Genomic DNA, 16,210 nt, shown 5'->3' with positions numbered 1-16,210 from the left:
GAAAATGTTTATAATTTGAACTCGTTTAATTTATTTTATTAATATTATCTATCTTTTTGTCTTTATTTTTGTTTTACACTCGTTGATTTTCTTGTCTATCGATCCCGGTCGATCACAATCTCCAAAAGAGATAGAGCCGAGTTAAACTCTTTAACAGCGGATCTGAGTCAGTGACTACACTGAGAAGCCAAAACAGAATCTCCTTGTCTTTAGCTAGTGTAGATTTTACGTCAGAGAGAGAGAGTGTTTAACTCGTTCAATTATCCGCCAATCTCCTTTGACTCAGCCTTATGCTGAATTTTCTTTTATTTACCCCAGAAAACGACTTCATGCTGGACTTCCCGACGCGTTCCACCCAAAACTTTGCTAATTTCAACTATAGCGTTTATTTCACGCATGGGTTCACTGCCTGTGCGTGGTTCAAGACAAAAGAACAAGGAACTATTTTCCAGTGTTTAAGCAATCATCCCAAAGCAAAACTTGTGGATGTATTCATCACAGCGGAAGGAAACTTGGAATTCAAACACAACGGCGGACCCACTAGGTAAGTAATCACAACGGGCCGGGCACATTGAGCATAATATTGCCCGTAATTGTTAAATAACTGCGGTATTTCTCATCCCTTGTAACATGTCACAAATTCGTGTAGTATTTCAATTACTTTATATCTTGTTGTTTGCAGGATAGTAACAAATTTGAACCTCACTGATGGTCAATGGAATCACTTCTGTCTAGCCTGCCATCCTAGCAAAAACAAAAGGTTACTTTATGTCAATGGTCAGCTTAGTTATATACTTACAGACATCAGTGGAGCATGTGTCACCATCGCCAAGTCTGGTATCTTCATTGTGGGACAGGATCTCCACGAAACCGATCAAAGTGTCGCAGAACGCCGTGCATTCGTGGGAAAAATCACCCAGTTTAACGTCTGGAAGAAAATAATTTTTGATCATCAAACGCATGCCGGCATGTCACGTGATTGCCGGCATGTTAAAGGGAATCGAGTATCGTGGCATAAATTTTTGGATGGTATCCATGGTAACGTGCAACAAATTAACTCATCTGAATGTACAATGCCGGGTAAGTTTTGTAGTAATATTATATAATTAGTTATTGTTTTAATTCCAAACGTCCCTGAATCTTGCAACCTGGATTAAGTATTTTCTGAGTTAGCGAATTAGTCTTTTTATTGTGGTAATTTCTGTGATACAGCTTATTGTGAATTATTTAATTGTTTTTCAATTCGAACTGTCGTATGATTTGTAACCTGAGGCGAGCGATGAAGAAAAGAGCGGATTACTTAGGAAAAGGACCTCTTCGAAGTCGTTATTAAAATTGGCTAAGACAATTGGGCATCTTATGCTTTTGTACAGGTACTTACTTGTCTTACTTGTGCAGCTACGAATTAACCTCGCCTCCAGATTTCTCTCCATTAGCCAATGCCGGCTTCAGGTTGACACAGTCACCACTTATGTCCAGAAATGCTCCTTACCCTGAATTTGTTTACTTTCTTTAGGACAGACCCTTTTGTCATTTTCATATGCCTTCATGTTTGACAGAATTATGTGTGTTTTAGTAAGAATTAAGATTAGGGAACACTTTGTGATGTCTATCATACAGTTTATGCATCTCATTAGCGTGCATTTCTGGACATATCTCTGATACAGTGAGCCAGTGTATTAGCTCTTGAAACGAAGAGTTGAAATATCGGAGCTGATTGCAAGCTGAAGCAAAGAAGGCTGTCAATCAAGCTCCTGGTTTGACTGACATATATTTTTTATGCGTTCCGCAGATTTCACTGTACTTTCGCGTCGTGATCAGAGATGCAATGAAAAACACTCGATCCAGTCTCCCTCCTGCTCTGGACCAATGAAGGCGCTGTTCGACCGAGTGAACTCTACTTCTGGCAGACTGTGGCGATGCTATCACACATGCGCACTTGAGAAATCCTCTGACCATGGTGGCGATATATTTAAGCAAACGTCTGGAAAAGACAACTGCGTGAAAACTGTGCACGATGAACTGCTGACAATAACTTAGAGCAATATCGCATGATATTTCTTTAACAGTTGTATTATATCGTAATATCTTGACCATAAGTAGCTTATAAACTACATGCTGATCAAGAGTGATAAAAGCAGTCATTGTCTTTGTATTCTGGGCCCAGTTGTTCGAAAGCCGATTAACGCTAATCCACGATTAAAAGTTAACCGAGGTTTTCCTCTCGCTCATTAAAGATGATTTTAAAGGCTCATTTTAAGCTAATGGTAAAGGAAAGTCTAAGACAAAACTTAGGGACGAAAATCTTTTGGACGAATCCTTATGGATTAGTAAATATACTCGAATCAAAGTTCACGTTAACCCAGAATTAGCTTAATCGGGCTTTGAACAACTGTATTGAAGAAAAACATGATTGCTGAAGTGTGATGTAATTAGTAAAAACGTACGTGTAAAATATCAGAAAGTAGATCAATCAAAGTGTGTCAAGCAGAATTTATTCCATGAACTCAGTTATAACCGCGTTTGCGTGTTTAACACCGTAAGCTATAATGAATAAATAGAGCCGGAATATTTCATGTTTGTTTGTTTATAAACTGTGACCTTTATAAATAAATCATTGCGGCATGCTCAGTTTAAAACGTTCTTCAACTTGCTTGGCCATTTTCTACTTTCAGCCATAAGAAAGATCTCATCGTATTTAGGAGTTGGTTGGGGTGATCTTCGTACAAAATTAATGCGAACATTTTTAGTGGAAAGGCTTTATCGTTTATACCTCATTTTAGTTGAAGAACTATAAATTTACTTTCATTGTCACTTTCATGTTCATCGTCACTTTCATGTCTTCTCAAACTTATTAATAATTCATCAGCCAAAAACAAAGCAAATCACTATGTGATCTTAATTATCAGAAAATTTTATGAAGTTTTGCTTCGAATTTCTCCAAGAATTATCAATAGTTTGAGAAGCTATATCAAACACTCGAAAGAGTGTTTCCTCCGATTTCCAAACACCTCAAAGTTGGTTAAAAAAAACTCGGCTGCGCCTCGGTTTTCCAACCTACTTCTCGGTGTTTGGAAATCGGAGGAAACACTCTTCCTCGTGTTTGATCTATTACATCAATCATCAGGGATGATAAGTGTCCAGGATCATTTCAAATGAAGAAACGTTGAAGAGATCCTCTTTATGTTGACATCAAGAATAAGACGATAAATGTTGAAAAGGAAATAGATTGAAAGAGTGTTGTTCCCTTTGACGTTAACAACTGCGCTGCTGTTGGAAATTCGGCCAAGCATGGTTCGTTCAATTCTTCGACCGGGCTGGAGGAGGAGGAAGAAGATCCATCTAAAGAAAAGAGACAAACAAAATGTTATATAATATATCAAACACGAGACACAGTGTTTCATCACATATCAAACACCGAGAAGAGAATTAAAAATACGACGCGTAGCGGAGTATTTTTGACGAACTTCGAGGTTTTTGATAATGTGATGAAACACTATGATGAGTGTTTGATATAACTTCTCAAACAAATTGATTTTGAAGGGGAAATTAAGAATGCAAATATGAGGAGTTTTTCATCAGATATCCAAACACGTCCCGGTGCATGATTTCCTTTGTCTTTGGCTTTTGAATTATTAATAAGAAAACAACGTCAATGTCGCTGGTTGGCTTAGCTGGAATTAGACGTCAAACAACTACTTTTGGGTTACGAAATATTCAATGGCAAGGTTAGCGTCTCCCCCTCCCTCCTCCACTGCCCACCTCTTCCACCATTCTTCTTTCATTCAGTTGGATTTTTTTCTGGTTTTAAGAGACCATGTAAGGTAATGTACGAATAGGAGAGGGGTGGAGTCAAAACGTGACTGGAAGAGCATGGTAAGAGGATAGTCCAACATGTACATTTCTACTGTAGCGTTCGTTATTCAGTTATCTTCTGTTTATTTTATAGTGGGCCACAGGGTCATCCGTTTTATCACTGTAACGTGCTACCCTCTTAAAATAAAGTGTATTTTATTGTATTGTATTGTATTGTATTGTGTCGTATCGTATCGTATCGTATCGTATCGTACTGTATTGTATTGTACGATTTTTCATCCCCGCTTTGTTACATTACTCCTAAACTCTGGTGGTAGAGGCCTTGCTCGAGCCAGTGATCCTTAGATTACGCCCAAAGTGTTTACTCCTTGGACACAGGTCCTCCATTTTGTGCGGAATACTATCGAAATGAAAATCCATATACCTTGATCTCTGCTTCCTTGGCAGAAGGGATTGTAGTCATCAAACACAATCGCGAACTCGAGCGATGACTGCCTGGTGTCATTGGGACAGGTGTTTATTATTAGATCTCGGAGGCACCGTTTGGCTTCTGTAAATTTGCTGTCATGGAGGAAGAAAGAAAAGTAAGCAAAGTGAAATTTTTGGCTTCAATACGTATACAATGTCAGTTCTCGGAGTGGAGACATACCTCTTACTAACCGAGCTCGAGGTCCGTGCTGTAAGTTACGGACCAAGTTTTTTCCCATTTTCCCAACGGGAAAAAACGAGGATCCGTAACTTACAGTACAGACCGAGAAAACGAGGTTAGCAAGATATTTATTATATCTCTGACAGAGGTAAATCGGGCGCGCTGGAAAGGAAATTTTAGAATTAAGCGTACTAACTGAGATGATATAATAAAAACATTTAACTCTTAAATAATGCAAAGGACCACTTGGACAAACAGCAGCAAAGTGAAGCCAGATCTTTGTGTAAATCTGGATGAGCAATATTGAATAAAACATTAAACCAACTGCAAGGCTGATTGGACAGCTCAAAAGAATAATTTTATGAAGAAGGTTAGTTTTGTCTAACCGAAATATTTGGCAAAAAAATTTAAGCTTTTACGCTGTCCGATCAGCGTTGTATTTGGTTTTACGTTTTAAAAAATTTTGTGTGGGTCAAAGTCATGTGCATGATTATTGTTGTTGGTGATCGGCAACTTATGGCACACCCATGAAACCACCGCAGCAGGTACCTCCTCCCCTTCCCTAAACTACTCCCTCTTAAAAGGCACTTATTTTACTTTCCATCCAAGAAGAAAATACCTACAAATCTATACAATATAAATCATACAGGAGGAGAAAAATAGATGTGGCTATTATAACGAGATTTTGCAGGAGAGGAGAAAATTTAAGAAGATCCTTTCCCTCTCCTTCTAATGCAACATGCAGACGTACTGTCAATTACGCTTCTGTAAATTACCTGCAAAGTCTTGAATCAGAAACATTTGAAGTAAAAGTATCATTAAAGTCTTTCAAGCATTGCACTTCCGCCTCAAAAAATCCTGGATCACACTCTACATGGTCATGTTCTGAGGAGACTTTTGGTGCTTCTAACATGCCGCGACAGTAGAAATCCTCGGGGCTTGTTTGATTCAGTGACTGTTCCAATTGTACCTCGATGTAAGAGTCAGCAATGATACCATGGTCCTCAAGACAGGAGCGCAGAACACACACAATGCAATCTTGCATGTTGGTGTATTTTACACTTTGAGAAAAAACGTGTAGTGAAAAGGATTAATCACGGTCCTGAATAAATAATATTTCTGATATGTCGGCATCATGACAGCCTTTTTCATTATGATTTCACTTCTCTATTTACCAGATTTCGTGGTTAAATGATGTACATTACACGATAAATGAAGTACTTTGAACTTTTGAGCCTGCACACGAGATTCTAAACCATGATCATTACCAGAAATTCTAGAGGCCTGATCGAATAAAAGTGGGGCATTTTACAAGACTTTAAAGGATATGAGCGTTTCAGAATTTTTAAAGAATCGACCAGCAACAAAGAAAGGTCCTTTTTTATGAAGTAGAAAGGGTACGTACTGAGCGAAGAATAAAAGGAAATTTGAATAAATTTGTGAAATATAAAGCCTTGATCGGTTTGTTGATGCATGGAACCTTTCCGTTTCTCCCGCTTTTTTCCGAAATTCGGCCAGTTCTTATGATCAGCGGCTTCGCTATTTTAACAGGGAATACGACTGACCGAGAAAACGAGAAAAACCAAACTGGCTGCCAAAGCTGAACAAAAACAAACCGGTTTTAGGAGCATTTTTGCCTCACTTATGGCTCGAACCTGCCGTATGTCTCATTTCCAAACGTCCTGCTTTTCGGATTAAAAAGGCACTGCCTTAGTGGAGAAAAACATTCGTTTTGCTAGCTTAACACCACATCTCTTGAATGGGACGCTGGAGAAACGAATCCGCGGAGAAACGATTTTCTCTCTGCACATGAAGGTAGCCATGAAGGTAAACACTGCTTTAACAGGTAAGTAGGAGGATATTGTGTTCATTTCTGAGTTTATTTCGATCAAAAAAGGTACTGGCTAGAATGATTTTATCATGACGTTTTCTTCGATTTAAATGCTGTTTGATCATTGCTTTTTCAATTTTTGAGCTGGGTAAAGTTACATTTTCGGCGACAAGGACAAAAAATGGGGTCTGCAAAATCTGCGAGCCAGCGAGCCATGCGAGCCACCGTGCGAGCCATGCGAGTCACGCGAGTCACGCGAGTCATGCGAGCCACATTACAAATGTTAAGAATTTTCATTTGTTTTATTTACATTCGCATGACAACATTTTGGACGAATTTTTTACTCGGGCCGTAAGCCGGCACGAGTTAAGTTTTCGGTCACGTTATCAAAATAACTCATTCTCTTTTATATTTTTTGGGGCTGCGATAGGCCGAGAGATAAGACTTCGGGCCACGAGTTAAGTTTTCGGTCTCGCTTTTTGTACTCGGGCGTACCCAAGCTCCCTCATTTTATTTTTTATTTTATTATTATTTTTTTTGCTTCCTTAGCTCCCCCTCCCTTCCCCCGATGTATTCTGCGAGTCACTATTCTTTCCAATCAAAACATTTGGCGTCGGTTGTGAAGTGTTTGTGAACGGTTTCCCTTAGCGCAGAGAGGGTTCTGGAGTCATTAGAACAAAATGGTGATGGCAATGATAGCATGTCGAGTGGCGAAGAAAGCGAAAACGTAAGGATTAAAGCCCGTGGATATAGCATAAGAGAAGAGGAGGTAGCTTGAACATGGTGCATTCAGTTTCGTCTGATTGGCAGATTAGTGAGGGTGACAGTTGTACATACACTTACATACACTTTCCCTTTTAAAAAATACCCAACTGACAGTTTTCAGTGCATTGTGAGGCATTTTAGCCAGAAGTAAAATTGGTACCTATTTGATTGTTTTCAACTTGGCTTCTGATTGGCTGATTCAAAAAACGTCCTTCGGCCTTAGTGATGGTTTGCATTGTCCTATTGTAAGAATTAAATATTGCGATCTCATTCATCTTGTTCCGATGCTCTTGTTCTTGTTCTCACTTGTGAAGGTAAATACAACAAATAAAAATTCTTAACATTTGTACTGTGGCTCGCATGACTCGCGTGACTCGCATGGCTCACACGGCTCACATGACTCGCATGGCTCACCCCTTGGCTCGCATGGCTCGCTGACTCGCAGATTTTCATCACTCCAAAAAATGAATAGTTTATAATTTCCCCTCATTCAATCTCTTTATGGTCTGCCGCCATATTTAATCCGTATATGTGTTCCTTGCACATGCTTGTAACTCAGTTGGCAGCCATGTTGTATAGCATTTCTGGCTATGTATTTAAAGGTGATCAGACGAATAATTAAATTTGTTCTGATGTCTTTCGCTGTTATACTTCGTCAAGAAGAGTCTAACTTTTGACATGTACACGAAATCCCGAAGTATGATAAATCAAGCGAAAGCTTTTTAGTAGTACGTCCTTGCAATGTTGTTTATTCTACCATGGAGGCTGGTTCAAACTTTCGAGTTTGTGGATTTAATACATCAATGAAAGTTATTCAGAAACACTCTCCTGTAATATTGTTTTATGTTGTAGCCACCGAAGCGACATTTTCTGTTGTGAGTCCTTTGTTAAAATTAAAATTTCGGGCTTTTTAATTGAACTTAAAGCCAGTGAGGAACATTTTCTAGTTTTAAATTGAGTAAAGTATGCAATCTTGCTCCACTCACCTGCAGTTTCCATGGGGATCTGCCTGCAAACTTCTTATAAAAAGCGTAATACACTGACGGGTTCTGTTGAGCTGTTTGATCATTGAACATTGTCCAATGGCATCCAGTTCCTCCTCGTTCGATCCTCCATTTGGTATAGAGTATACTCTCTCCTCACTCCCATCTGTAAATTCAATGTATAAGGGAAAGACATCAGTATAATACTTCCAGTTGTGAAAAAGACAAAACTATTGACTTTTTTGGGGGGAAAGTAAATTCAGTGGGAAAGACATCCCTGTAATAAATATAACTGTGGCAAATAGAGAACAAATGATGTTTTTGAGGGGATCGAAAGGGGGATGGGATCAAAATTTGCACGTGTTTAATCGGGTATGAGGGTTATGAGTGACGAAAATCGTATAGAGTATCCTCCCTCCTCATTCCCATTTGTAACTGAACGAGTAAGGGAAAAACATCAGTGTAAATATTTCCAGTTGTGAAAAATGCAGAACTATTTACTTTGGGGAGAGCGGGGAGGAAGGGAGTGGTATCAAAGGGACGAGAATCGTATGGAGTATTAATTATCCTCCTTCTCCATTCCCATCTGTAAATTAGATGAATAAGGGAAAGACATCCGTGTAATACCACAGGGGGCCCATACAAACTATGTGACCGTTTGTATTTTGAATTTATAGAGGCAATGTATGGGAATATCGAAAATCCTCGTATTATCGTACTAGATTGCGATAGATATTCTCATTTAACATCAAAATAAACGTAAATTTACCTTAAATGTTGTGTGTTGTCGTTCCTGAGGTTGAAGACGGCGATTTTAGCCATTTGAAGGGTTCGGCGTTGAACGTTCACTCGAGCGTAATAGAAGAGTGAGAAGGGAGGAAAACTTGTTTTGAAAGGGTTCCAGCGCCGGAGCGATTTTTCCCCCAAAAAACGCATCGCTCCGATTTCAAACTTCACAGCATAAAGGTCAAAAGATTTTCGATTCTTCTCGTACCTTCCAATCGAAAATCCATCCAAACGGCCCGGAGCTACCTCGAAGAATGTCAAAATCCCACAGTATTCGAGCTCAGTGAAGCGAGCAAAATTGCGTCGTTTATTTTGATGTTAAATGAGAATATCTATCGCAATCTAGTACGATAATACGAGGATTTTCGATATTCCCATACATTGCCTCTATAAATTCAAAATACAAACGGTCACATAGTTTGTGTGGGTCGCCTGTGGTAATACTTATAATTTTGACAAATAAAGATCTAATGACTTTTTTATGGGGAGGGGAGGGGGGAGGTGGGATCAAAATTCGCACATGCTTAATCGAGTATGAGGGTTATGAGGGACGAAAGAGGGCAGTAAATAACATTGACTTGGAAAAGCAACATTCAAAAAACTCAGTTGAGGCCAGATTCATGAGGCCTCCTCGAGTTAAGATGTGCCCTTAGAATTGTTTCTGAACAATAGTCGATTGCTAAACTAAAAACATTGATATTCCAATCCTAGCAGTATGCAGGGTTTTTGTCCCAAGAACCCTTAGTTCCCACGAGTGTCCTATAGCTCAATGGTAGAACATCCGAACTCCTGATAGGAGCACTCGGAATTTCTTTTTCCCAGTTTGCCTGTGTCATTACTGAATAATAGATCGTTTTCCTAAAAACAGACTATTGTTTAGAAACAATGCACAGGAGGGTTTTGAGAATCTGGCCCCGGGAATTCCTGTTTTTGTCCAAATAAGCTTAATGTTTGAAAACAATCAAAGGAGATGACTTGGTTACAATTTGCCCCACGTCTTCCTTGTGTTTCACTAAGATTTAGAAAAATTCCTCAGTGGGGTCCTGACGAATGACATGCAAAAATTCAAAAAGGGAGGATATGTGGTGATATCTATCCCATTACCCCAAATGTGCCAAATATTTCTTCTCCCTAATCTCCGCTCAGCCGATATAATAGAGATTTAGCATCGCGTATACGTGATACGCGAACGGCAAAATGGACCACGTGACCACGATTTTCCCGCCATTTTTCGCGTTTGCCAGTTGCCGTTTCTACGTGAAAACAGGCTATTTCGCATCTGCCGTCTACCTGAGAACTATGTAAGTATTTTGTTCCTTTTTTCTTATACATATAAATTAAAGTCAAAAGGTGCACGCTATTTAACAATTAGACGGCGAGCTGGAGGTTTCTATCGGCTGATCGCCCCGAGCCAACTATCAAAGGCGATAGAAACCGAGAGCGAGCCGTCTAATTGTTTTAGCATACCTCAGTGATCGATCTATGAAGCAAAAAATCTTTTTATTTCATAAATTTTGATATATTTGTGCAATGATGCATGCTAAATCGCGCGCGCTCTGACAAACTGCCGTCTATCGATCGATAGCCGGCACCTGTGTAGCCAATCAGATTGCGCGTTACGCGATAGTCGGTCACTGAGGTATGCTGATGTACGTTAAACGGCAAGGTGACATTTGCCAGTTTACGTAAACGCGATTTTAAATATCTCCAATTACTCTCTACGTGTCACGTCGAAAAACAGACGTTGGCGTCTGCATCGCAGAGAGGATAAACAAGTCTTACCTTTTTCTTCTGGAACTGCGTTGCAGAAGGGATTATAGTCATCAAAAGCGGATTGTAGTATTTCTCTCGCATCTTCGTCAAACTGACAATATTGAGTTACTGCTTCTTTGAAGCATGACTTGGCACTCACAAATTCCCTGTACAGAATGAACAGAAACAATTCAGAAGACAAATCCTTTTGCTATAATATGTTCTTTGAGAGGAAGGGGAAACTTGCACGCCATTCTGGGAATGTCCTTTAAAAAAAAAACCCCATAGCTTAGCATATATACAATATAGCGCACGGCTATTACTCACGATGTTCTGTGGTTTAAACACCTACTCCAACAATGTGAGATAAAAATGAAATTTATCTCTTCAATCCAGAAACTATGTGAGTGTGGACACAAGCTTTGGATGTTACGTCTGGGATAGTTTGGAGTCAGAGGGACAACAATGCTAAAACGCTGGCGTTGCTGTGTTCCTGGAAGCGTAGATATTGAATGCAACGAATGTCATTTGCTTAGTAACAGTCCTTTTAAATGGGCACTGTCATGCACGTACGACGATTTTGCAGAAATTAAAGCTGCTCAAATATTTGACAAGGAACCTTTTTTCTAACTCGAAATTGTTCCAAAAGCGCTGGTACGAAAATATTACCGGATATCCCAAGAAAGAACATACTACAATCAGTTTTTAGCAACTTCTCTACGATACAAAGGAAGAACCTTGTTACAATCTATTTCCATCCAAGCCATTGGCACCCAAACATAATCAACACTAGTTCCTGTGCACTAGAAGGGCTATCGTTTAAAAAAACTGAATCATTATTTCTGACCATTCCCTCGATTCAAATATAGTTGTTGGCTATTCAAAGTGACACAAAAAAGGTGACACTGCCCCTTTTAGGACTACTCTCACGCAAGTAATCACACTAGACAGACTACTGATGCACTTGAATTCAAATGATCCTTTGGTGCTCAAACTTACTTGCAGAGTGTTTCATCTGCTCGGTTGCTTCTAAACTTGCTTTGAAATGCTTCTCCACACACTCGTGATTGATTATAGAATGTTTCATTGCACGGAATTTCTTTCTTCTGTTCATCTGTTAGGACTGGAGGTGAAAACAGTCCATCTTTGCAGTAGAACTCTTCAGACTTGAGTCTCGAGGCGGCCTCGCTTAAAAACGCCTCAATATCATTGGCAGCCACGTGGTTCGTAACGCATTCTCTGACGTAATCCTTAGTGCATTCCACCATCTTGTTGTAAACGATTCTGAAAATAAATGCGTTTACTTGTTAGCTGTTAGCGGGATGAATGTGGAACGACGCCGGGGAACAATGAACTGCCCTGGCATCTGAAATGATTAGTTCAAAGGGTAAAAAATGAGAAGCCGTGAGAGACATCTTTCAATATAGCACAGGGAGGTACTATTGGGTAAGAAAATGTTCAGCTGAAAAGGCAAGCAAAAAGCAACAGATAAAGTGAAAGAAAGCTTAATACAGTTGACAAAATTGTATTGTAAAAGTAACCGTATCAGTGGAACCTCGTCTCGTTATCACGGCTGTTTCGACGATTCAAGTATTACCGACAGAAAGCTAACGAGTTTACCTCCACCCAAAACTAAATCGGTAAACACTTTTTAAACAATTGGCGTTAACAGCTAAACTCACTTGCAATCCACCGATTTGTCAGTCTGCAAATTCGTTATGAATGCCGTTGTGCACTCTCGAGCCTTGTCTATGTACACTTGAAAAGTGCAACTCCCAACCATTTGCAATCCAGAGCATCTTACTATCATTAAAACTGCAAAATGAATCATCAAAAAAACACAGTTAGTGTTTTATACCCACTGCTTAAAGTTGTTTCATCTTAGTATTCCATTAATATTTTCGTCCATTCAGTTTTCTTCCTCTGCACGCGAAAAACAACTGAGGAATAGTGAAATCGTGAGACGAGCGTTCCTGAATTGACGTCACAGCCCCACTATCCCCAGTCTCCCGTCTTGCGTGGTATTGGGGAGTTTAAGTAACGACGACGGCGACGGCAACGACAACGACAACGACAACAATAGTTTTAATGAGCAAAAACAATCGCTCTGCACGTACGTTTTACATTTTGGTACATTTCTTTGCTGTCCTCTGCAAAACAACAACGTGAAATGACCACATGTAAGGTTTTGTGGAGAACGTGAACGCACGACGGTGAATTTTTCATATTCTTTCTTAACTTCGGCGCCACTCCTACCAATTTAGTTTCTGGATAGTCACCATTTTTGTAAAAGTTGAACGAGTTGAAATAATCGCGAAGTAGCAAAAATGAAATAAAGATATATTTTCGGGTGACGTTTTCGTTGCCGTTGCCGTCGTCGTTGTATAAGCTCCCTATTGTAGCCACGCGCCGGAAGTGAAATTTGACACTTTTATACGCCTCAAATGTGGGAAAGAAACATTGATAAGGAATATTGTTTTCGATTTCCATACGAGAAGAATATGAAGATTTGATCAAGCAAATTAAAAAAATCTGTAATGTACAAACATCTTGCTAACACGCTAGAGAACACAATGAGGAAGACAGTAGGAAATTGTTCAACCACTCTCGTTGTAATGGTATACATTCGGGCATCTTACAAATACTCAAAAATGAAAGCAATCTCAGACAGCAGAATTAAAAGCACTTCATAAAGATTGACTCAGCTTAGTTTGACTGTTTGTTACACTGTATGATTTCGTCGGTGAAGTTAAAACTTAGAAATGGGGTATACTAAACAGCTCCAAAGAAAATCATTTGCTGATAGCTCTTTGGATTTAGCCGGACTGAAAGGTCACTTTTCCTCGAGATACAAAATCAAATCAGATGTATAATGTTCAGTATTCTCAGTACTGCATGCTGTCAATATGCTTTGTTCAGTGATGTAAAGGAAAACATACCCCTGGACAATGACTGTTGTTATTGTCGCCGCAACATGTTTTCTTGGTAACATATCGGTTATAGTAGATAGACACTTGATTTTGGTCTGTTTTGTACATAATCCACTGATACCGAAAAATATGGTGACTGGTACATTTTCCTGTTATTCTAGATCTTGGCATACGAAAACCCTTAAACTGAACGCTCATAAAAACGCACAAGAAAGTTCTAGAAACTTCAAACCCAACGTACACAATGTTGTTAGTACAGGGACGAATTTTCCACCAAAATTTGGCTTTCTCTATGCCTATTGGCTGTGTTAGACTCGCAAGGTATTGTAGTAAAATAGTAAAATGTACAGCCGCCATATTTTTGCGTAGGGTGGATTGAAGGTTAAACGAAATATCTGTTGACAGCGTTCTGTGATGGAGGAAGCGGAACGAAGCATGTATGGTGCTCGGGTAAACAACTCAATCCTGCAACCCTTAGCGACAATATCATTAGATTGTCAAGAGTGACTAATATTCGAACCAGACTGAGCACAAATCTACAATGTAGTTGTGCGACATATTCAACAGAAAATAATAGCACTGAGTAAGACTGAGTGCTACTCAATCGTTTTCCCTTGAAATGGTCTAAAATGTACATAATACGTTGGGAATCTACAACCCGCCGAATTCAAAACATTAACTCTGGGTGACATGCGACGTGTTCTGTGATGGACGAAGCTGAACGAGGCAAGTTTGCTGATACTCTATTAACAACTCGATGCTGTAACTCCTTAGCGACAACACCATTACATTCCCAAGGGTGAATAGTATTCGAAACAGACTGAGCACAAATATACAATGCAGTTGTGCAGCAATGGCCTAAAAATGCACATAATACGTTATGAATCTTCAACCCGCCGAATTCAAAACTTAACTCTTGATGACAGCGATGTTTAGTACCTTATGACAAATTTGATAACTTTGAATTCAAAGAACACACTTTCTTTATAGCAAGAAAGAAATTCTCGACAAAGTCTTTTGGCTCAAAAGTACCTCACGACAACAAACTCGTGCTAATGGCGCATCGTGTAAGAGAGTGTCTACGCGGTATACTTATGATTATAAAAACAAGTTCGAAACTTACCAATAAATAGGTATATAAAATCTACAACTCTGCTCTTGATAACTGTATTTACCATGGCTGGTAAAATGGCTGATGATAGGAGAATAAGCGCAAACTGTAGTCCATGTTTTCCATGTCAGCGAGATATCGTGAGTTATTATTCAAAACTAACAAACACTGCAGTTTTCTACCACCATTTAGAATTTTGATGAGCGTGTTCGATGATCCATGCCAGGAGGGTTTATTGTCCGTGATCAAGAGGCATGTCGCCAGCACGTCATGCGATATTTTCCCGTATTGACCAGCTGATTTTTCGTGCTTTAGTTCACACTTTGCTTGTTTAAAACAGGAAATCTAAAATTAATGAAAACTTATAAAATTGTCTCAATTTCCTACCATTAAGCGTAATCATGGCGACCGATCTTTGTACTCGCCATGGCAATTTTGTTTTAAGTTTATTTACGTCATGCGGTCACTAGGCAGTCGTGAGCGTTACCTTGGAACAGTGGTCAGGATATTAACAAATTAAGTTCCACAATTAACTGGAAGATAAATTTAATTAAAATAATTTAGACTAAATTCCGAGAATTTAAAATCAGTTCCAGTTGGACAAGCTGATAGCGACCTTACCCTGGACGACGAGAGCGTCGCAATGATAACATAAAAACTTGTAACTCTTATCTGAAAGCCGGTCGCCTTCCTTTTAGACAGTGAGTGAGTTCTCAGAATACCACGACAAGGAATCGAAAACGTCGCAAATTTGAAAATACGTGGTAAAAGCGTAAAATAAAAATAAATACATAAATAAATAACCTTTATTTACCCTCGACAGTGTTTATAGCACAAGTGCTTAAGTGAGGCCGGGCATTAAACTTCACAAAGAAATAATTTAAATTGAAAATAACATGGTTAAAAACCCCAACTGGCAGGAGGCAGACCACCTGGCTATTTACAAGTGCGACTCGAGGGTCCGTTGATGATAACAACAAATGTTTATTTACTTTCTTATTTGACAATCACGCATAGTAGCTTAAAAGGTATATGAACCACTTCATGGTGGTTAAAATTACGTTAGTGTCACAATTTTACGTACCCTGTATTATGAGCCCTAACTTTACATAACCTCAAAAATGTAACAAAACTATAACTGACACAGTGTTCCTGATTTCTTTAATCGAGAGTCCTTGATCAATCCGAGTCCCGCAGTTAGCAGTCCATTCCGACCGTTCATTCCATAGTTTAATTAAGACCGAGTCCTTTCACGGCCGACGTCAAATTCAGGACACCAACGGCCACGCTTAGCAGTCGCGAAAAAGCCTTTGAAGCCTTGTGAGCTCTGTTAGGAACTCCTTCAGTCGGCTTAGAAGAATCTGTTTCGGTCTCATTATTCGATCTCTTCGAGGCCTGGAAGTGGACTTTTGGTTCTCTTTCATAACAAAATGGGTTAAACCGGTTGTCTGTAGGTACTGGTACCGTGATGTTGCAGTAGCGATTAAGGACAGACTGGGTGCATCTCCTGGCGCGAGAGAAAGCCCTGAAAAACAAAATCTGGCATGGAGGAAACATGAATGGAAGTCTTTACAATATTTACCATCA

General features: G+C 39.4%; 2 protein-coding genes across 8 annotated transcripts in view; both read right to left on the bottom strand.

Annotated features, from left to right (window-relative positions):
* Nucleotides 1–2,479: 2,479 nt before the first annotated feature.
* Nucleotides 2,480–14,796, bottom strand: LOC146459147 (uncharacterized). Its single transcript, XM_085089912.1, has 8 exons — nt 14,636–14,796; nt 12,265–12,397; nt 11,582–11,866; nt 10,613–10,749; nt 8,048–8,210; nt 5,242–5,526; nt 4,241–4,377; nt 2,480–3,342 (listed from the first exon to the last, which is right to left on the bottom strand). The coding sequence occupies exons 1-8, from the start codon at nt 14,688–14,690 to the stop codon at nt 3,182–3,184; spliced, it is 1,356 nt and encodes a 451-aa protein (XP_084946038.1). The 5' UTR covers nt 14,691–14,796; the 3' UTR covers nt 2,480–3,181.
* A 706-nt stretch (nt 14,797–15,502) lies between these two features.
* Nucleotides 15,503–16,210, bottom strand: part of LOC146459146 (uncharacterized) — a 41,915-nt gene continuing 41,207 nt past the window's right edge. For all 7 annotated transcript variants that reach the window (XM_085090036.1, XM_085090030.1, XM_085090032.1 and 4 more), the window contains one exon: nt 15,503–16,148. In XM_085090036.1, coding sequence (XP_084946162.1) covers nt 15,854–16,148 — 295 coding nt within the window. In that variant the 3' untranslated portion in view covers nt 15,503–15,853. The remainder of the gene's footprint in view (nt 16,149–16,210) is intronic.

This window comes from Pavona decussata, unplaced genomic scaffold, assembly GCF_977016875.1.
Source record: "Pavona decussata unplaced genomic scaffold, jaPavDecu1.1 SCAFFOLD_223, whole genome shotgun sequence".
Classification (NCBI taxonomy): Eukaryota; Metazoa; Cnidaria; class Anthozoa; order Scleractinia; family Agariciidae; genus Pavona; species Pavona decussata.
The sequence above is the reverse complement of the archived record's forward strand: the minus strand, read 5'-3'. Positions and strand labels throughout refer to the sequence as shown.

What these genes read in the sequence shown, in the direction of transcription:
- LOC146459147 (XM_085089912.1), bottom strand. Translation starts at nt 14,690, where the DNA reads ATGGTAAATACAGTTATCAAGAGCAGAGTTGTAGATTTTATATACCTA. An exon ending in CGCAGTTCCAGAAGAAAAAG is followed by an intron (nt 8,211 to 10,612) that starts GTAAGACTTGTT and finishes TTGAATTTACAG; the next exon opens with ATGGGAGTGAGGAGAGAGTA. An exon ending in TCTGATTCAAGACTTTGCAG is followed by an intron (nt 4,378 to 5,241) that starts GTAATTTACAGA and finishes CCTCCATGACAG; the next exon opens with CAAATTTACAGAAGCCAAAC.